General features: G+C 34.5%; 10 protein-coding genes across 10 annotated transcripts; 5 read left to right on the top strand and 5 right to left on the bottom strand.

The window, feature by feature from the left end:
* Positions 1-1,331: 1,331 nt before the first annotated feature.
* Positions 1,332-3,329, top strand: SIZ1 (SUMO ligase SIZ1; the record flags this gene model as incomplete). The annotated part of the gene is made up of 1 exon (XM_003667769.1): positions 1,332-3,329. One exon carries the CDS (start codon positions 1,332-1,334, stop codon positions 3,327-3,329), a length of 1,998 nt encoding a protein of 665 aa, XP_003667817.1.
* A 600-nt stretch (positions 3,330-3,929) lies between these two features.
* STE14 (protein-S-isoprenylcysteine carboxyl O-methyltransferase) lies at positions 3,930-4,712 on the bottom strand (the record flags this gene model as incomplete). The annotated part of the gene is made up of 1 exon (XM_003667768.1): positions 3,930-4,712. The coding sequence occupies one exon, from the start codon at positions 4,710-4,712 to the stop codon at positions 3,930-3,932; it is 783 nt and encodes a 260-aa protein (XP_003667816.1).
* Positions 4,713-5,129: 417 nt separating this feature from the next.
* On the bottom strand, positions 5,130-6,311 carry DFM1 (Dfm1p; the record flags this gene model as incomplete). Its single annotated transcript, XM_003667767.1, has 1 exon — positions 5,130-6,311. One exon carries the CDS (start codon positions 6,309-6,311, stop codon positions 5,130-5,132), a length of 1,182 nt encoding a protein of 393 aa, XP_003667815.1.
* A 575-nt stretch (positions 6,312-6,886) lies between these two features.
* On the top strand, positions 6,887-7,657 carry RRP17 (rRNA-processing protein RRP17; the record flags this gene model as incomplete). The annotated part of the gene is made up of 1 exon (XM_003667766.1): positions 6,887-7,657. The coding sequence occupies one exon, from the start codon at positions 6,887-6,889 to the stop codon at positions 7,655-7,657; it is 771 nt and encodes a 256-aa protein (XP_003667814.1).
* A 97-nt stretch (positions 7,658-7,754) lies between these two features.
* On the bottom strand, positions 7,755-8,825 carry ERD1 (Erd1p; the record flags this gene model as incomplete). The annotated part of the gene is made up of 1 exon (XM_003667765.1): positions 7,755-8,825. The coding sequence occupies one exon, from the start codon at positions 8,823-8,825 to the stop codon at positions 7,755-7,757; it is 1,071 nt and encodes a 356-aa protein (XP_003667813.1).
* Positions 8,826-9,230: 405 nt separating this feature from the next.
* NDAI0A04120 (putative aminopeptidase) lies at positions 9,231-10,385 on the bottom strand (the record flags this gene model as incomplete). Its single annotated transcript, XM_003667764.1, has 1 exon — positions 9,231-10,385. The coding sequence occupies one exon, from the start codon at positions 10,383-10,385 to the stop codon at positions 9,231-9,233; it is 1,155 nt and encodes a 384-aa protein (XP_003667812.1).
* A 486-nt stretch (positions 10,386-10,871) lies between these two features.
* On the bottom strand, positions 10,872-11,681 carry VMA8 (H(+)-transporting V1 sector ATPase subunit D; the record flags this gene model as incomplete). Its single annotated transcript, XM_003667763.1, has 1 exon — positions 10,872-11,681. One exon carries the CDS (start codon positions 11,679-11,681, stop codon positions 10,872-10,874), a length of 810 nt encoding a protein of 269 aa, XP_003667811.1.
* Positions 11,682-12,117: 436 nt separating this feature from the next.
* Positions 12,118-14,664, top strand: SYF1 (mRNA splicing protein SYF1; the record flags this gene model as incomplete). Its single annotated transcript, XM_003667762.1, has 1 exon — positions 12,118-14,664. One exon carries the CDS (start codon positions 12,118-12,120, stop codon positions 14,662-14,664), a length of 2,547 nt encoding a protein of 848 aa, XP_003667810.1.
* A 1,975-nt stretch (positions 14,665-16,639) lies between these two features.
* RPL12B (60S ribosomal protein uL11) lies at positions 16,640-17,137 on the top strand (the record flags this gene model as incomplete). Its single annotated transcript, XM_003667761.1, has 1 exon — positions 16,640-17,137. The coding sequence occupies one exon, from the start codon at positions 16,640-16,642 to the stop codon at positions 17,135-17,137; it is 498 nt and encodes a 165-aa protein (XP_003667809.1).
* A 1,993-nt stretch (positions 17,138-19,130) lies between these two features.
* On the top strand, positions 19,131-21,062 carry RAD30 (DNA-directed DNA polymerase eta; the record flags this gene model as incomplete). The annotated part of the gene is made up of 1 exon (XM_003667760.1): positions 19,131-21,062. One exon carries the CDS (start codon positions 19,131-19,133, stop codon positions 21,060-21,062), a length of 1,932 nt encoding a protein of 643 aa, XP_003667808.1.
* Between the last annotated feature and the right edge of the window lie 288 nt (positions 21,063-21,350).

Raw genomic sequence — 21,350 nt, 5'->3', positions numbered from 1 at the left:
ACTATATAGAAGAAGCATTGTTTTAGTTAACCTGTACTGGGAGATATCGTCATCTCTTCTTGTATAACTAACTAACTTACTTATTTGTAGTTTTACTTACAAAACTGGAGTCAAGTAACTAACTCTTCGCGTTATAAACAGAGTCACCTACCGCCTTATAATATAAACAAAATATTATTATTTTTAACCGCCAGGCTGAATCACTGCAATAAAGGGTTTAAGGAAAGGAAAGAATACTCACGAGGTACACAAACTATTATACCACTCTGATGCCTTTTCAGAATTTATAATAATAGTAGATGTCTCATTCTCTATGTACATTTTTGCGCACCAGTGAGTATAATAATACTTTGCATTGAAAAACAGAAGCTGTAGAGTTAATTTAAGTTTACATTGTGTCACTAGCACAAGGTCCCTTCAACTGAAATGAAACATTCTTCATAGTAGTACTATTCCTCTTGTGTAGCATTTTTCTCATCCTGTATCACACCGTATACAAACTTTAATGCTGCGTCCTCGGAGACTCAGATTCTCATCCCCTTGTTTACACCTTGTATATTGGGCACACAACATGGCAAATATCACATAGCAGATGAAAAAAACCTTAGGATCAATAAGCACCCATGTAAATCTTTTAACCATGCACCGTTTCCAATTTTCTTTCAGTGACAAATAAAGTTCATCAAGTTTCTATGAACAATTGGTTTGCTAGATGTTGTTTATTTTTTATTGATAATTCAGGGTTATCTAATAATACTTTTAGGTAGATATGTCTACATGAATGGGTTAGAGCAATTAAATCACCCTTACAGTGTTTTCTTCATGGACGCTTTTAAAAAAATAAGAAAAAAAGTTTACATGCTAGAAACATTTTGAGGATCGTCGTCAACAGTATAACTATAGAAAAATTGTGAGTGACAATTAATCGAAATTGGATTGAATCGAATTAACTAGTTTTATTTATTAGAAGTTGTGTCGTCAGTATTTGTTTATATTTCACTCTTTGTATTGTTACTTGACCACCGTGCACCACGCCCAGGAGCCTGTAAGTTGGATAATGTAAAGAGGAAAAACCAGGATTTCAATTGAATTAATAGACTGGAATATGACAGGAAATATTAGAAACCGACATAAAGACTAAAACAATGAGACTGGAACAGTCACGGTTTCTGAATACCACTTCTGCATAGTATACTTCAACTCTCCTTTACTTGCTTGTTTGACTATACCTCGTCATCTATAAGAAAATTGGCAGCTTATCCAGCCTGGAGCTTTATCCATCATCATCTCTGTGTTCAAGTAATAATATAACGTGATTAAATCAAGCAAAAATGGATAACTTCGAAGGTTCTGACCGTGTTTTGGTACAGCAAGTACAATTAGAAAGCCAGAAAGTGATTACCAAAATTGAACTGCTAAAAGTTAAAGAATTAAAACCACTTTCAAAAGCAGTAGGACTTGGTGTTTCTTTTAGAAAACCTCAACTACAAGAAGCGCTAAGGAAATTTATACTGGAATCACAATCACCTGATATATGGAAACCTAAAACTGTTTCAGTTTTAATTGATAAAATACATAGTGGAGAAGAACTACCGTCTTACGAGACGTTATATTCACAGCTACGGCATAATATTACACCAATTCGTGGTTCATCTCCATCAGCAGTAGCAGTAGCATCGTCATCTCCACAATCCAGTTACTCAGAAAAACCTGCTGTTCCTCCTTTACATTTCAAAGAATCACCATTTTTCAAGTTGAAAAGACTGATACCACAAACAGCCCAACCTGTGAAGAAAATTGGTGGAAGAGGTATTGCACTGGCAAAATTTCGCTTATCACCTCATGATTATGAATTACTATCAAAAACTAATAAATACAAACTCTACTTATTTTGTGCAAAGGTAAATGAATTAGGATCAAGAGGGAACGAATTCATAGAGTTCCCAACACATTGTGAAGTTAGATTCAACAACGTTCGTGTACCTGATAATGTGAAAGGTTTGAAAAATAAACCAGGAACTACAAAACCAGCTGATTTGACTCCATATATTAGAAATCAAAATCAAGAAAATATCTTACAATTGATATATGCAATGACCACTTCAGAATATAGAATATATTGTTACGTAGTGGAATTGGTGCCGCCAGAAGATTTACTTCAACAGGTTTTGGCACATCCAAAAATTATCAGACAAGCTACTTTATATTATCTTGCTAACGAATTGAATGAAGATAATGGTGATGATTTGATAACGACATCCATCGTAATGAGTTTGCAATGTCCCATATCATATACTAAAATGAATTATCCTGCCAAATCAATAATATGTAAACATCTACAATGTTTTGATGCGTTATGGTTTTTACATTCTCAATGGCAAGTGCCCACTTGGCAATGCCCCATTTGTACTATCAAGATAGAGTTAAAGGATTTGGCAATCTGTGAGTTTGTGGAAGATATACTGAAAAATTCAGGTGATGAAGTGGAACAAGTAGAATTGGCTGCTGATGGTAGATGGACAGCATTCGATGAAGAGGATCCCAAGAATCAACAAAAGAAACCTATAATTCAGCAATCGAAGGTCAAGATGGAAAATGATGGATGTGATCAAATGATACCGGAAAAGCAAGAAGATAACTCTCCTCGAGAAATGTCAAAAGAAAACCTGGATAAAGATCGTAATATAAATGTACATGGTGGAGTGGAAATAATAACGTTAGAAAGCGAAAGTGAAGATGAACAGGATGAACAGGAACGGGGACAAGAACAGCAACCGGAACCTATCGAAGAAGAGGAAAATCAAGAACGAATTACTGAAACATTACCTCGCCTATCTACAGAAAGAACCGTACTTAACAAACACTTATCTACAGTCGAATCATCGTCTGTTCCAATGAGACAGGAAGTCACAACACCTAAGATCAGATCCCATCAAGAAAATAGCATCAATTTCATACAAAGGCCAGAAAGTCATATATCTAATGAATCCGAACAATCGCAACTAGTAAGGGTAGGAGACGAATATAACAGCAATATGAGAGGCGGAAGTTCTTCTGTATCAACGCCGATACACACTCACCACAATGGTGTGAGACCGATACCGACATTCCTCGAAAATGGCTCTAGCTCTGAAGTGCCAAATAGAGTTACCGGTGTCCGGTACCCATCGTCCACCTCAACTGTTGTGATAACAAGAGGTAATACTGTAGTTCCATCTTCAACAGATGACAACACATATCAACAATTGGCCAACGGAAGAAATGCTGAAGAGATGAATCAAGTTACTTTACCTCCCTTTGCCAGCTTTGCCTGTGACACGTTCCCGTGACATTCTACCTAGATTAGAAAATGGAACAGTTCCAACAACATTACCTAAAAACATAAGATCGGTATCTAATGGTCCAATTATATCTCCATATATACCAAGGAAACAATATTCAGATATTTTGCCACAGAAAAGACAATTATCAACGTCATCAACTACGTCTTGGGGACTCTCCGTGCCATCTTTAACTAATTCAGCAACGTTACCACTTTCTCATGTGCGTCACAGCAAACAGGCGAATGATTGTGTGGATGATTGATATCTAAGACACTTTCCTATGTAACGCATTCGTTGAAAAAACATATTATATAACATTATTTATAGACCTTACATTACTCGAGTACATAGAAATATGGCATATTGTACACCAAATGAATCGGAGATTTCAAGCAATACCCTTTAAAAATGTCATTTACATTAAAGTTTATGTATGTTACAATACGTTAGGTAACCCTAGTTCTTTTTGTGGTGGGAGAGAATTTTATTTAGACATTCAATATATGGCCAGTTTAGAAAAGGATAAAAAATTGTACAATTTATTGAAAAATAAGAGATTTAATCAATTACAATAATAAGTAAGAAGTTAGACAATGTAATCTGACATTAATTAATAAAAGGGATCCACGTATATACGTTCTTCTTGTAATTTACATAGTCTTCTCCAAAGAATTCAATCAGGTACTTCTCTTCGATCTTTATTCTCTTACTAAAGAAATTCCAAAGAACATAAACGAAAATGCAAGTTGAAATAGGGTTCAATAATAGTATTTGAGTCCCCACAGCCCACCAAAAGAATCCGAGATAACTTGGATGTCTAAACACAGAGTAAATTCCATCTGTTACCAATGTATGATCATCTTCCTTTTCAGTTTTCAAAAGATGTGAGAATGATTTTCCTGCTGTCTTCATAGAGATGAATCTAATTGATTGACCCATTATCACTAGAAATAATCCAATAATGGACAAGTACTTTTGAAAAGTTTTATTTGAAGTAGATTTCAAATCTTGGAAAAAATATGATTCAATCAAACATTCAAAGACACCAAGGGCATGTGCCAATGTATATGAAATCCCATTCTTTAAGATGAATGAATCAGAATGAACTTTTCCTGGATTATATTTTGCTGTGACATAAAATTCTAAGAAATGGAAAAGGGCAAACGAAAAAATGTATATATTAAAGCTTTTGAATGTTAGAACAGGAAGTAAACCAATTGAAAGCCCCATGAGCGTACCTAGGAACAAAGATGTAAGAGTTACTTCATGGAGTGGATTACGTGTAATGTCTGGGTATGGCTTACCATTGATTATTGAAGGAAGATCTTCGCTTTCCTCCCTCGTTTTTGTATTCTGCTTATCTGTTCTGTTACGTAGATTAGAGCTCATTCTTGGAATTTGCAGTGGTAGCAAAGAGATCTATAGTCAAGTATGGTACGCCTGAAGAAATTGACAATGCAGGTATTAAGTGTCAAACTAAAACAAACTCGAAGTACCAGAAATGGTTTGGTCTGTCTTAGCCTGGTCTCATCCTATATATATACTCTCGTTATATTGTCTTCTATTCTACCTAGGATAATTTTTTATGGGTATGTTTCATAATGTCACAGCGTGGAGGAAAAGCTCGGAGAAACATATTTACCCAATGGGGAAAAATACATGCTTACTTAATTTAATGGCAGCTAAAGTAAAAAAGGCTAACAAGGCAAACATATATCAGAAGCAAGTTTAAGGGTATTGTATTGCTATGTACAAAATTATTCAAGAGGTTATAAATATGATCATTTTTGTTTCTTCAATAATTAATCATTTCTTTTCTTCTGGAACTTTCTTTGAATTTTTGGTGGAATGAACATCTTCTTTATTAGTTGTTTCAACGGCCGTTGCTAGAATTTCTGTCCCTCGGTGTTCTTTTTCTAATTTATTCTTTTCTTCTTCCTCTTGCAATTTCCTTCTTTGCAATAAAGCTGCTACTCTTTTTTCACGTTCCTCCGTTGGAGATAATCTCTTTAATTTGGTAGTAGCTTCTGCTTCAACCTTATTAACTCCACCAGCTTTACCCTTCTTAGTAACATCCTTGTTTTCTGCCTTCTTACCTTGAGTTTCGTCAAGAGACCCCAATCTTTGTCCTCCTCCTTTAGTCAAACTAGCAAAAGTAGACTTAAAAGTAGACTTCTTCTTAGAGTTCCTCTTAACATACCCGTCACTTCTCATAACCCCATAAATTTCTTGTTCCCCAAAGCAAGCTTGATATAAATGAATAAACCAAACAGGAGCTCCAAACTTCCCCGCAGGAGCTATCCCATAATTGGGTTGTTTACCCCTTAGCCACCCCCAAATGGGACCCCATGACCCTGTATCCAAACATGCGAACAGATAACTTGTTGAGAGTCCCGTTAAACAGACATAAAATCCATTTTGATCAAATATGAATGATGTAACCAATTGGATTAGGGGTAAGTATTTCCCGTATACTGGGATTATTCCGTAATATAGGATTTTCTTGTTTGCGTTATCTATTGCCCATGTACATGTTATACATGTTGTGAATGGGGAAGATAAGACAAATGAGTATTGTCTCCCTACAACGAGGGAGGATGAAATCGCGATGGATACCATGGACACTGCGATGTAGTAGGCATAGTCTATGGATGGGTTTGTAGAACTGGAGATTAGGAAACGGTTTTGTTCTAGGTCAATGGAACGGGAGTAGAAGTTATATAGTTCCATTAGTAGGTTTGTTATTTGTAAGGGTAAGATTAGAGATGATGTTAGAATTCTCCACAGTTGGAAATGTTTGAATGTGTCTGACCATGAGTAAATTAAATACCCAGTTGGGATTAGTTGTAGCGCGACAATGGATGTGACTACGGAGAATAATAATAAAACAGTTCTTGTTACAGGTGGAACACCGTAGAAAAGAGCTAGTAAAGCAGAATCATTGCCTGTATCATTTGGATGCAAAGTATGTAGTTTCTTAGGGGGCATCTTTTAAAATTATGAAAGACTGTCCTTTGCTTTGACAATAAATCTTGATCTAAAAACTGAGAAGAATAGTAGGATAGGTCTATATTAAACCACTAATAAACAAATTTGGATAAATATTGAAGAAAACATCATGCATAGAATGATTTCAAGTTCAAGATGAAAAAAGTTGATGCGCTGTCCTATACATACGTACAGAAAGGATTGGATTTTAAAGGGAACCTTTTGTGATATTCTGGAAGATTTTCAAAGGATTACTTAATAGGTACCCCTGGCCCTGCTTACGGATACTTTTTGGTGATAATTTCTCGAAGAAAAAAAAATATTTTGAAAAAATTTGAAAAATTTAAATAATTTTCGTGATGATTTATTATTACTATAATTATTATTATACGTACAGCTTGGAATAAGCAGCTCATCGCAAAGATTATACAGTTTCCTGCTGTTGTAAAGAACAAGACAAGGCAGGACAAAACAAGTCAAGGCGCCATTACTATCATATAGAAGGTTTTGAATATCTTTGCTTTAGAAAATATTTATATAGTTAATCAGTTGGTACAGAAGTACACATTCGAAAAATGGCTATTCGAACAAATAGACAAATCCTTACAAAGGGGAAAAATTATGCTACAAAACAATCGAAGAAATTTGGTGCAGATGAAGTTACATTCGATAAGGATTCAAGATTAGATTATCTTACCGGGTTCCATAAACGTAAGTTGGAGAGACAGAAGAAGGCTAAAGAGTTCAATATTGAACAAGATAGGTTGGCCAGGATCGAAGAAAGGAAGAAAATTCGTGATGAAAGGAAAGAACAAATGGAAGAACAAATGAAGAAATTTAAAGAAACTTTAGAAATACAGAAGGAAATTGAAGATGACATAAATAATGCCAAGATTGGTGAGAACTCTGAGAAGAAGAAAGATATAGACTCTGATTCAGACGAATCGTGGAATGGGTTTTCTGATCATAATGATGATGATGATGCCGATAATACAAAATCTGAAGATTCTTCGAGCGTGAAACCAATCCTTAAGGGACAGATTACTGCAGTGTACTCTGATGATACCACTGTGGAAGTGGAAAGTCTGGAACCTAATGATAATTTTGAATATATTGCAAAATTGAATAACGTTAAATTAGAACAATCTGAAAAGGTACTCAAACAAAGTATAAGTAGAGCCACTAAGTATGCAAAATTCTTAGGAATGAATGATGATGACGCTACTACTGATAAAGATAAGTCCCAGAAAAAGAAGAAGCAAAAGAAAAAATTTAGATACTTAACCAAGAATGAAAGAAGAGCAAATCAAAGAAAGGCCAACGCCAATAAATATAGAAAGAAGTGAAAAGGCAAAATCAGATGGAACCTATCAGCCCTAAAATACATGTCTGTGAGAAAAATTATCTAGCATTATCAATCATGTAATCCTAACGATACGTATTTTATTTAGGAAATAAATTAATTACATATTCAGATTCCAATTTGAAAACTACCCAAATTGCTCTTCTTAGTACCTCTAAGTATTGTAATTCTCCATCGAAGAAAATAAAAATATAACCACTATTACCTCCGTACAATCTTATCCAAACCCACCAATATCTTATGATAAAATCAATAAATATAGCCACTTGATAAACAAATTCAGGCATGACAATTTTACTTCTTCTTAATTTCCCATTGATGATATTATCTAACAACCAATCCATTCTAACATCCCAAAAGAATGAATATGAAGAATTTATTAGAAGAAATGTTAATTCGTAATTTTTCTTTATCATTTTTGAATCGTGAACTCTTGAATACCATGTACAAATTAAAATAGGTAAATTACAACAATATTTCATAGCGTTAGCTAGCATAGATTTATTTCCCGCGATATAATATTCTCTTAAACATTGGAAAATTCTTATTAATACAGGTAATGATGCGATGAAGAGATCGAAATGTGTTATTGGTTCGCTAATTAATAATGAAGTAAATAAAGTGAAATCAATTAATGGTTTTGCGATGGAAGTCAACGAATCTGAAAGTAATATATATGTAGTACGTAAATTTCTTGGTTTTGATTCAATTAATATCAGCCTTTTCACACAATATTTGATAATAGGGACATGTCTTATAATTGTAGTGGAAATAATAATCAATCCTACCAAAGGTAAACTGTGTATTAAGAGGTTAAATGGAACATTATTATTGGACACTTCTGTCTGTTGAGAGAAAATATAGTATAATATTGATGAGATTAAATGTAATGGAAGTATGATCTTAGTCAGACTTGTCGCAAAGTTTCGAGCATTGGTTTGTAATTGATAATGAGTAGGTGCTATATGCATGTCATGAGGGTCTCTGATTCTTACAATGGATGACACATCAACTTGATATCTAGATAAAAAATTTAATATGGAAAACCAGAGCCAAATTGCCGATAATAACAGTATGTTCAGCCTTAATGGAGGCGGTATTAAAACGGTTGAAAATGGTACACTTTGAATTGTAATTTCTTTATTCTCCATTCTAATAGAGCTGACGGAACAATAAAAAGAACTCGTTTATAGTAGTAACAATCAGTACTCTTTGTAAATAAACTCAGAACAATAATAAATAGTGGGAAAATGGAACCTCAATATACATTTCTTTTGACGGTGTATAATAATTCAAGCAACTACTTCGAATTCCATTCATGTTTTGGTTTTCGTGTCTTCTTATCTATCTCGAAGAGTAGTCAACAAAAGACGTGGCGCGTTGTAAAATGCCAGTCAAAACAAACTAAAAAGGTGAAATATTATTACTGTAGATTACATAGCTATATATATATATATATGTAATGTAGTAAAATATAAGATTGGTGACTACCGTCTTATATTATTAATATGAGGAAGAGAGAAAAACCTCTTAATAAAATATAAAAAGGCGTGGAACTACACATGAGTCGTGAATTTCCAATCACCTAATTCAATAATGGATCCGACTACAATTTTAACATGTTCCGCCATATGGTTAAAACTTAATCTATCCAGAGTATCCATCGTACTATGGATATATTTATTAGTCTTCTTAAATTCTCCCTCAATGACAAATGATGCGGGGAATCCATTTTTAGTAGCACTCCCATGGTCACTACATGCGTAACCACAAGTAGTTTCCACGTATGGGATTGCCAAGTAAGAATCTATAATTAATTTAATAAAATCAGTCAACCCAGGGGTAGTATAATCTGTAATCACACCAACATGTTCATCTTCGGGATCCATCACATAGCCAGTCATATCTTGTTGTAACATGGCAACAACTTTCTTCTCTAGGGCAGCATACTGAGTGAAAACATCTAAGGAACCTAATAACCCACCTTCTTCAGCTGAATAGAAATGGAATTCAATAGTATTTAATGGAGCATTCCCCTCACTTAAATAATGTTCCACGTATAATCTTAATGCTTCCAAGTTAGTCACTGTACCGGACCCATTGTCATCAGCACCCGGAGCAGGAAGGATAGAAGGAAGTAATAAATTAATAGAATCTTGATGTGAACCCATAACGACGATACTTTCTGGGGTTTCAGAACCGTGGATTCTGACAATTATGGAGAATTGTTTCCAATCTTTATGATCTATATGTTCAATGGAATATTTATCTTCTGGTAATTTGGACATTATTTCATTGATTTTAGTAGATAACCATTGAGCAGATTGGAAACCTGTTTCAGATTTATAATAACGAGTGAAAAAACTAGTTAATTTAGAAAGGTTTTCATGCATGGAGCCTTTGTCTATTTGGGAAGTTATGGAATTGACAAGTTTAGAATGGGTGACATTGGTTGGGTATTCATATACTGGTACGACAGTCTCACTTGGTTTCTTATTTAAAAACGGTAAAGAGAGTTTAGCTTCTTTATTATGATATTTGGTAATATCAATAAACTTGATACCTCTGCGTAACAGTGACCATTTATCAGATTCTTTTACAGAAATGATTTCATCTTCACCAAGTTGAAGAACTTTAATCGGTTCGAATGGGAAAGCTGTAACGGAAGGTATAACAAGCAGCGACGAAAGTAAGAGGGATGAGAGTTTCATATTTGGATAAGATAAAGTAATCTAACAAATTTTTAGGACTGTAGCCACTGTTACTCACCTTTCAAGTTTGAGAGTATACTTTCATTTTGCCAAAGGCGAAAATGTTCTTCTTATTACAAATCCTCGAAGTTTATAAGATGTAAGCTATAATTGTTACTCCACTATTGAAAGTGAAGTAACCGCGCAGAGAACAGAATCCCCATAATAGACTTTTGGGGTTATTAGTTGGCTTAACCCTTGGAACTCGCTAAGAGGGGCTGGAACTCTGCAGTTATCAGAGTTGTATAAGCAGTTTACTATATATATTATTTCGAATGGTCTTATTTAAAGTGGGTATATGTATATATCTTCCTTCGAGAAAAATGCAGATAATAATAGTGAATGTTCATAAGTGATTTTACTCCTCCAAAAAGCATACCAATTCTACACACGAACATGCTTAATTGACTACGATTCCCCAGTATCATAACTCGTAATGTTTTATAATCAGAAAATGACATCTTCTTCATGTTCTTCCACAAGTGCACTTGTTTCTCTTTCTGGGCTCGATTCATTTTTCACTTCTTGCTCGTTTCCTTCTTCATTTAGATTTTCGTTCTTTGCTTTTTCTTCTTCAGCTAGTCGTTTAATTTTCATTTCTTCATCGAGTCTTGCCGTTTCTTTTTGTTTCTTTTCCTGCACTTTCTTTAATCTGTAAAATTCTTCTCTATCTAATTCATCCAATTCACTATTAATATAAGCAATTGTATTTTCAGTTCTTGGAATAATAACATGTTCAATAGCATTAACTCTTCTATTCGTCACTTTAATAACTTCATCCAAGATAATAAAAGCGGTCTGTAACGAAGCCAATTCCACCAAAGTTTCCACAGCTTTTGAATAAATTTCCTTCGCACGCTGCACTTGTTGACCACCACGACCCAACCCCGTCAACTTAAAATCATTAATCTCTGGATCCACAAACGATTCAAATTGTGGTAAATAAACACCACTAACATTCTCTTGACGAGCTCTAACTTTAAATCTGGCATTCAATACACTTTCTTGCACTTGATACCCGATATTTTCACCAGTCGCGTAAGAAACTTCTGCCAATGAGAAAGCTGCAGTCTGCATAACTCTCCCCATTTTTTGTTTGGCATCATCAATTCTCTTAGTAATGTCTCTGAATCTCTTAGTTAGAGCCTCAGATTTCCTCTTTAATAATGAATAACCTTGATTGGCACCTTTCAATTTGGTTTTCATGACCCCCAAGGTCATACGTGTGGGGAAGACTTGCTCTCTCGTTCCGGACATTTATTTTAAATGTGGTGTATTCCGTTCTTATTAATGATAAGCTGCTTATTGGAATAGGGAAAGAAACTCCAATGAATCAAGTAGGTAAAGACCGGCTCATTTCCATGTCCTATTATATGAAGAGATGTTGCTGCCTTTTTTTTTTTTGTACAGTATACTCTTACTACAACAACATACTATAATTTACTGTTAGAAATCATAATTTTACACAAGAGGTCCGAGAACCGGGTAACAGTGGGTGATTTTTCAGTCTATAATATGGAAAGATGGGAAGAGTGCTATAATCAAAGAGAAAAGAGTGAGTAGTAAGTTGGATCATGATTGATTGAACTGCGTGAGCAAGTTTGGTTTTATCATTAGATTAGTGACGAACAGAACTTCTTATCTGTCCTTATTTTGTTTTCAGTTCTCAGTTTTTTCCCTGGTGCGCTCGAATATGGAGGCTTTCTTGAATGAAGATGACATTGCATTTGAATATGAACTACAAAAGGATCCTCAGAATCTAACTGCTTGGAAACGATATCTGGATCACTGGAAATCACAATTAAGAGACCCCAATAATAAAAACAGTAAGAGAACCGAAGATCTTATTGAATGGTTATACGAGAGATTGCTATTACAATTTGTTGATGATGGAGAACTATGGATGGAGTATATAACTTGGCAAAATGACAGATTTATGGCCAATAAATTTAAATATTCAAAAATGACTCTCATTTTCCAAAAATGTTTAGACACATGTCAAGAAAAGACTCCTACTGACATATATTTTATGTTCTTGGATTTCGCTCTCGAACAATATGACCTGAAACTAATTAGGGAAGTTTTTGATATTTCCATTACTCGATTGAAGATACAAGATCAAGGAACCTTATGGGGGAAAATAATCGAATTTATTTATGAAAAATTTCTTCCCTTGACTTTTGCAGATGAAGAGGATGAAAATGATGTCGAGCAAGATCAATACGATGAACTCCAACTTTTGATTTATAAAACTTTGTTTGCGACAGATAATGAGATTACAAGTAAGAATAATGAAGAAACGGATTTTGCTAATGTATGGGCTTCCCACTTTTTAAGAAGATACATTTTGGTATGCCCACCGTCGGCGGTCGAGCAAGTATTGCAGGCATTGTATAACACCAAAGATTATAACACTGCAATTGAGATATATAAACAATCAATGAGGGAGACAAAAGGGACTTCAACATCATATCTGCCGACAAAAGGTTCATCTTTTGATATAAATTTAAATTACCTGAAAATGTTAGAATCATTAAAACTGGAAAAGGAGTATGAGCTATTCGCTGAAGAATTGGAAAAGCAGTTTCCAACTGAGTGTCTAACTGTAACAATATTAAAGGCAAAGCATTACATTAAACAAGCGAAATTTGATCAATTTGAGGAGCTCTTGCAAAAATCGTTGAAAGCTACTTCATCTGTTCACGATTTTACGATTCTTTATAATCTGCATCTTAATTTCGAGCAGGCTTTCTTGGAGACAATTATTAATGAGTTAAAAGACAATAAAACTTTACAGACTGATCCCAAATGGGAAGAGCTTTTATCTTCTCATTTTCAAATCGCGCAAGATCTAACTGTAAATTACAAGTTGAAAATGAATAATCTAAAGTTAAGACAGAATCCGAATATGATATCAACATGGAATGAAAGAGTTGCATTATTTGAAGCAAAGAGTAAGAAAGTGGAAGTATATACCGAGGCTATAATGAAAATTGACCCTCTGAAAGTAATTACTCGAGGAGTATTTGGGAAGCTTTGGGTAAGTTATGCTCAGATATACTGGGATAGTAAAAATTATGATAGTGCAAGACAGATATATGAAAGTGCACTGAAAGTCCCTTTCCCATATATAGAAGACTTGGAAGAAATATGGACAACATGGATAAATAATGAACTAGAGTTAGATGACGGTGTACAAAGATGTCTTTTATTATTAGATACTGCATTAATAGCTCCAGATCATCCTGATGTGATTATAGATAAATTTAGAGCCAGTCATGGGAAGGTCCCTGCACAAACAATTGTTTTCAATTCGTTAAAGTTATGGTCATTAAAAATAGATTTGTTAGAAATGGTAAATTCAACCTTTGAGAATGAGAAGATTTGGAAGGATAAAATCATAGAGACATATGAGAGTGCAATTAAACTGAAAATTTTATCGCCTATGATGTTTATAAACTACGCCCATTTTCTAAAAAACTGTGGAAGAACTTTGGATAGCTATCAGGTTTATGAAAGGGCTGTTGCAATATTTACACCTGAAACGCAAAATGAGATTTGGAATATCTACCTGTCCGAAGTGGTTGAAAGTTCAATAATCTCTAAAGAACACATAAGGGAACTGTTTGATCAGTCACTACGACACTTAATACAAGCAGGTGTTGACTGTAAAGCATTGTTTATCCTCTACAGTAAATATGAAGCTGAGAAAAATGGCTTGATTAAAAAATCAGTGGACATCTTATTAGATGGGGCCAAAAATAATGGTGAAGGTCGTACTTACTTAAATAGTCGACTCACTTTATGGGATATGTGCATTTCTGAAGCAGAATCTAATTTCGGTATTTCTGTCGCAAGAGAACTTTATGAACAAGCTATTACAGCGTTACCTAATTCGAAAGTGATTCCTTACATCCTAAAGTTTGCACATTTAGAAGCTAAAAGTAAAGAAGTTACAAGGGCAAGAGAAATAATGGAATATGGTGCAAAGTTGTTGCCACCAGTAGAAAATACAGATTTATGGGAACATTGGGACAAATTTGAGCTAGAATATGGTAACAAAGAAACATATAAAAATATGTTGAGGTTAAAAAGGCAACTTGAGAACGAAATGAAGATAGATACAGAGGAAGCAAGTCATAATGATGGCAACGTTCAATTCGTTACAGCAGCGGCTAGTGCAAAACAGCAAAAAACTATGACTACTAGCAATCCAGAAGAGATAGAGCTTGATTTATAATCATATATTATATAGAAATCAGTAATTATTATTAATGACATTCTTCTAATCTAAACGTAATGTCTCTCGGTATCAAACTTATTCTTCAGTCAAACTGAATTGATGCCTAAGTTGACTATCTATACATTAAGCTGCTATGCGATGAATAAGTCGACTTTCCTTCCTTTAGGTCGTTCATATTCCAAATGAATAAGATGTTTGTAACAAAGTTCTACATAACTTATTAACTAAAAACTGCTTGAATTGGAAAGGAGTTACTACGATGGGAATAAAATTGAAATCAATCAGAAAAAATAATAATGTCCGTCCCCCTTCTATAAAACTGGCTTGCTGACAGTTCATACTCAAGTTATTTTCACGACAAATTCGGTTCCAGTCTACAGGTCCAGAGTTACTATTATCTGACCTTCTTTTTGTACCACCCATGCGTTTTCGAGTTTCGTTCGACTTTGCCCGCACAGACCTACTACCATTATTATTACCCCTTCCATTAATATAACAACAATCCTAGGAGTTATAATAATGGAAGGGGAACTAATGACGGTAATAGACCCGCATTGAGAAGTTCGAACGATTCTCGAAAGCGCATTGGTGGTACCAAAAGAAGGTCAGATAATAGTAACTCTGGACTGTAGACTGGAATAGAATTTGCAAAGAGAATGACCTTTGCATGAACTGTCATGAATATGGTCATTATAAGAAACAATGCAAGAAACTCAATGCGAGGCCTATGTAAAGCCAATGAAGAACTTGAAGCTACTGTTGCCATTCCTGAGTGTAGCTCCAATGATGATTTATTAGTATGCAATTTAGAAGCGCATACAGAGAAGATTCTATGTCATTATGCAATTTAGAAGAGCATGAAAAGGGATATCCACATGTTACCACCATTGAAATTAATCCGCCTGTTCAAGACGTCTGTATTGTGAAGATTAGAACAAATACTGGAGATTTTCGAAGCATTGATTGATAGTGGTTGACCAACACATTTTATTAGGAGTAATGTATAGTAAACCAGGGTTAAAGATCGGTAACGTTCCCATTAGAGTAAAACGGCTTGTATCAGACGACACCACAACGTGTAATACGGCTTGTAGATTAGATTTTAGATAAGAGAATAGAGATTTCACATATTCACTAAAAGATGGCTGCACAAACAGCTGCACTTCCACGAGGGGCTTAATGTTCCCAAATTGAGTTTCTTTTTGGACACTAGTGGAGAATTTAGATCATGTCTACCAATATGCCTGGGCTAGCAGCCAGCGAACGTCGTCGTTCTCAGGTTTTTTAGAAATATGTATTGTAATGACCGGCAAACGAAAGTGCTGAAACGACACCAAAGTATGTATGGTTTTCTTTTTCGTTTTCTTAATAGTAGCGTATAATAGATACAACCACGGTATGATGAAAAGAAAAATACTTAACAATTCGTATTTCTGAACACGTTGCCCCTCGTAAAACTCCGGAAGATTCATTGAAAAAAAGTGAAAGAAATATTTATGACTATCTCCATCCATACATCATTTGGGTGTTTGGGTGTTTAACCCATTATAAGGGTAAATCCACTATTGGACAAGAGAGAATGATTAAGATATAATAGATTGCATTTATCTGAGGTTAAATGTATACCTAAATTGTTTCTTTGGAGTTGCTAACTTATCGTGTAGATAGTTAAGAATAAGCTCCATCAAACTGCCTCTTCATTATATCTGTTTAGGTACTAGGCAGGGGGCACTTGCCTCACATTTAGAAGGGGGTCCCTAAATGTCGCGTTAGAAATCTCGGCCCGCAAAAAGGTGAAAACTTCCCCGAGGCTCCTCTCAAATTTCTTAGTGAGCCGGGCATCTCCTTTGGAAGATCCGTTCTGAAAAGAAACTATTGTATAATGCATAAGATGGTTAATGGTTTTTTCGTAATAACCTTCAATTGAACACAACTCAGAGTGCCTCAAGCAAGTATAATTTAACAAGATACAATGCCTCCAAAGTTTGATCCAACTGAAGTCAAATACTTGTACTTAAGAGCTGTCGGTGGTGAAGTTGGTGCTTCTGCCGCTTTAGCTCCTAAGATCGGTCCTTTGGGTTTGTCTCCAAAGAAGGTCGGTGAAGATATCGCCAAGGCTACCAAGGACTTCAAGGGTATCAAGGTTACCGTCCAATTGAAGATCCAAAACAGACAAGCTACTGCTTCTGTTGTTCCATCTGCTTCCTCTTTGGTTATTACTGCTTTGAAGGAACCACCAAGAGACAGAAAGAAGGATAAGAACATCAAGCACAGTGGTAACTTACAATTGGATGACATTATTGAAATTGCTAAGCAAATGCAAGAAAAATCTTTCGGTAAGAACTTGGCTTCCGTCACTAAAGAAATTTTAGGTACCGCTCAATCCATTGGTTGTCGTGTTGATTTCAAAAACCCTCACGATATCATTGAAGGTATTAACGCTGGTGAAATTGAAATTCCAGAAAACTAAGATTTTTATATTTAATTCCAAATATTCCATCCCATATATCATTCTGTATTTTCTAATCTAAGGCAATAAAAAACAATCATTTCAACGTTACCCATTCCCATTTTCCTTTCTTTTTTTTTCTCTTTTTGAACCCATCGTACTTACAAAACTTTACTATTTTGCAAAAGGTTCAGATACTTATTATCAGAACAAAAACAGTTTGACAACACTCCGGTGCCAGGTTATGACTATCAATCGATTTTCATTTTATTACTACCGTACTTGGTTCCTATTTAAGTTTCAAACAAGATCTAATTGACATTTACTCACCAAGATAACTCTTATTCCATAGTTATATTGGTCCATCTTTCACTTTGTCAGATATTTATCGTATATAGTACATTTCCTAGTCTGAATCTTGAAAAATGTAACGTAAAGTATTTTTTGGAAGAGAGCTTTTATCTTCTTGAGAAAAAAATAATTAAAGATATGGAAGTAATAATTTTTTATATCTTTTCTTTCAGTAGTTTCTTGGTCACATTTCAATTCAAAGTTAATCATGAGTTAATCTTGCTGATGAAAGTGTTCAAAGCGTCTGAGGAGTTGTGCTAATCAGAGAACAATTAACAAGGCAGAACTTCGCTTAACTTAGGTAACTATTACTCTGAAGGCATTGGATCCTTTGTTTCCTTCGCCTCTTCTCTTTCTAAGGAACTTGAAAAGTTTGATAAATGGTAGTTATCCATAAAGGTAGCTGCCTCACACCTAGGTACCATATTTATTTTATATATATCAATTAAATTCTCCCAGTTTCTGGGACAAAATTAATAAACACCCCTCACATAGCTATTGATAAGTTACATAGGCTCTATTGAGAATTAGGAGATACTCTACTATTATTTGTTTAGTGAAGCCAAGAACAATTAACGCAAGAAACGAAAATACAGTTTTCATAAAAGCTCTAAGTCCACTCCCTTCTTTTATACTTAACGTAGATTTTTAAATGGGGGGCTAAGAGATGATTCATTTGATCCTCTGTTGGAAATAGAGTCTTTTAATTTTGAGATATAATTATGTCATGTTTTGTTTATTTTAGGATTAGACTTTTTTTATTTAGGTTGAAAAATCAAATTAAATAAAGAATTAAAATGAAAAACTTGAAAATAAAAAATATTCCAAAGATGAAAAGAACTATTTCTCAAAAATAAAAACCAGAAGGAAGTTTGATTATATTCTATTAATAAAGTTTAATATAAAGAAAGAACCTTGTATATATGGCGAATAATCGTTCATCGGTTAAGAATGAAACTTCGGGTCCGAATATTCCTAGACGCTTTAGTTTATGTTGTATGCTTGATTTTGGACAATAGCAAACTGTGACATTTTGTTAGATGCAAGTTTTTCTACTTACTGATAACTCGGGGTTAGATATTAATAAGTCCAGGTATAGTCTATAGGCTAGTGTCAGTATAGCTATTTTATATAAAAAGCAGAGAAGGATAATAAGGTAAATAACTTGAAGTTTCAAGCTCAATGTGACTTGTATGCTGGTAATGCACTTTAGTATTGTTTTCCTTATAACTGATGAAGTAGAAGTAGTAATCAGTTAATAGTATCTTATGCTTAAGTCCTTAGATCTAGGTATGATTTAGAGCAACTAAATCGACGTCACAGACTTATCACCCTTGAACTAGGGCCCCTATTATAGTCATTTTATTGAAAGTTATATCATCTGCCAACAACAAAATCTCAATAAATCCTTTTCAGTCCATTTTTTTTTCTATTATTTTCTTGGTTATATCATAATCCTACCACAGAGATGTTTTTATATGACGATAATTGAACATCACATTAAACCCAATCAACTGTTTAGAAAACGCGTGAAATACATTACGCGTAGCAATAAAGAAAAATAATATAACACTTGAAAGCATATCCTATTAATTCCACTTAACTTAGTCATAGAAAAGTAAGTTTCTTGCACTATGATGGCTCTTAAAGAAGTAGCAACTAGATGTTAATGTCAAAGTTTACATGGAATGATTTAATCCAGCTTAACTCAGTTACAACTTCATACCTATCTCCGTTATCATGCATGGCTCATATCGATGTTAATGCATTTTTCGCACAGGTCGAACAAATTAGATGCGACTATACAAGAGATGACCCCGTGGTATGTGTACAATGGAATTCTATAATAGCGGTATCGTATGCAGCCAGAAAATATGGAATATCGAGAATGGATACTATCCACGAAGCCATGAAAAAATGTGATCATCTTATACCTATCCATACTGCGGTATTTAAGAAAGGTGAATCTTGGTGGACCTATTATGATGGATATGGATCATGGATGAAGGAAAAGGAAAAACAGCTACCGCCAGATAATTATAAGGTTTCTTTAGATCCATACAGAAGAGAGAGTAGGAAATTGTTTAAGATATTTAAAGAATACTGTTATTCGGTCGAAAAGGCTAGTGTTGATGAGGTGTTTTTAGATCTCGGACGTCTTTGTTTTGAAGATTTGATGTTTAGTGATGATGAGGTATTTCAAAAAAGTGAGGCCATGCAAGCAATCCGGAATACATTCATAAACGGTGAGTACGATTTACAAACTGCTTTACCATCGCTTCCTGATGAGCTTAAAAACCTTGAATTTACAGGGATGGTTTTTAATCCTGCGAACCGGCCTTTACTCAATGACTGGGATGATATAATTTTTGCCCTTGCATCAAGAGAGACACAAAAAATGCGGGATGTGATTAAGGAAAGTCTTGGATACACGACATCCTGCGGTATAGCTAGAACGAAGAACGTTGCTAAATTAGGATCTAACTTTAGAAAACCTGATGCACAGACAATAATAAAAAATAATTGTTTAGAAGATTTTCTGGATAACGGATCATTTGAAATTACGAGTTTTTGGACCTTAGGTGGTAAATTAGGCAAAGAAATATGCCAAGTATTAAATCTTCCTCCAAAGGATAGTATAAAATATATTCGAAATACATGGGCAAATTCTCCAAAAGAATTAGAGTCATTTTTAGAAAAACAGCTTGAAGAGAGAGGAGGTCAGTTCAATGAATTAACTACTATCGATTCAACAAATATTCATACTTTGGCGAAGAAGATTTTCGAGCTTTCAAGGGGTGTTCACCCTGTCCAATTGAATACCCGTCCACTAGTGAAGTCGATGATGTCAAATAAAAATATGAGATCAAGTTCCTGTAAGAGTTTGATAGATTGTATCGATTGGCTGGAAGTATTTAGTGGTGAGCTAGCCACCCGTATTCAAGAACTAGAGCAGGAATATAATAAAGTAATAATACCAAGATCAGCAACTGTTTTAATGAAGACAACTCTTGGTGAAACGTATAGGAAAACTACCCAGTTGCATAACCGTGATTCCAAACTGGCTTGCCAGGACCTCCTCAATGCAACCTCGAAAATGGCTGCTGAATTAGATAAAAAATATGCTGAACCAAATTCAAAAAAATTTTACCCATTAACCAATATGAATCTAGTAATTTCCAATTTCGAAATATTAGATTTGAAGAAGACAGTACTCGATATGTTTGGGAACCAGGCGCAGGTTTACGAAAAGAATAATGATGAACGAAATAAGGACGAAATGGCGGAGGAAGAGGACCATAGCACAGTAATAGCGGCAGAAGAAAAAACAGAAGAGTTACAGTGTCAAAAATGTGATCTATTTTTTCCAAATACTAAAGAATTTCAAGAGCACTTAGATTTTCACTTTGCGTCAAAATTATCTGATAGCCTCAATGGTATAGGAAATGATTCAAGAAACCTTTCTGTTGGTGAACAACGACTTTTATTTTCAACCAAAAGGCCTAGCAGCAATAGTAAACGGATTCTTTCTAATGGTAAGAAGAGAAAAACTGCTAAAGGATCTGGAAACATCTTATCTTTTTTCTCAAGATAGACTATTTATATAATACATAAAGGTATAAATATATTGTAAGCAGGCCTTACATCTTTTCTCTTTCTTAGATACTTTCATCGCGTCACAGATTCATTTATTTTTGATAACATGTTTATTTTCTGACGTTTTATTTATAAACGTGAAATAGCCGCTATACAAAAAAAACCCTGAAAAATCTGCGAAATAGAAAAATGTTCATATAACTTTGAAAAACTCGAAAACAACCTTAAAGAGGTTTAGTACATTAAACGTTCCTAAGAGAAATGAATGGTAGTTAAGTTATTAGTG

This window comes from Naumovozyma dairenensis, chromosome 1 (genome assembly GCF_000227115.2).
Source record: "Naumovozyma dairenensis CBS 421 chromosome 1, complete genome".
Classification (NCBI taxonomy): domain Eukaryota; kingdom Fungi; phylum Ascomycota; class Saccharomycetes; order Saccharomycetales; family Saccharomycetaceae; genus Naumovozyma; species Naumovozyma dairenensis.
The sequence above is the reverse complement of the archived record's forward strand: the minus strand, read 5'-3'. Positions and strand labels throughout refer to the sequence as shown.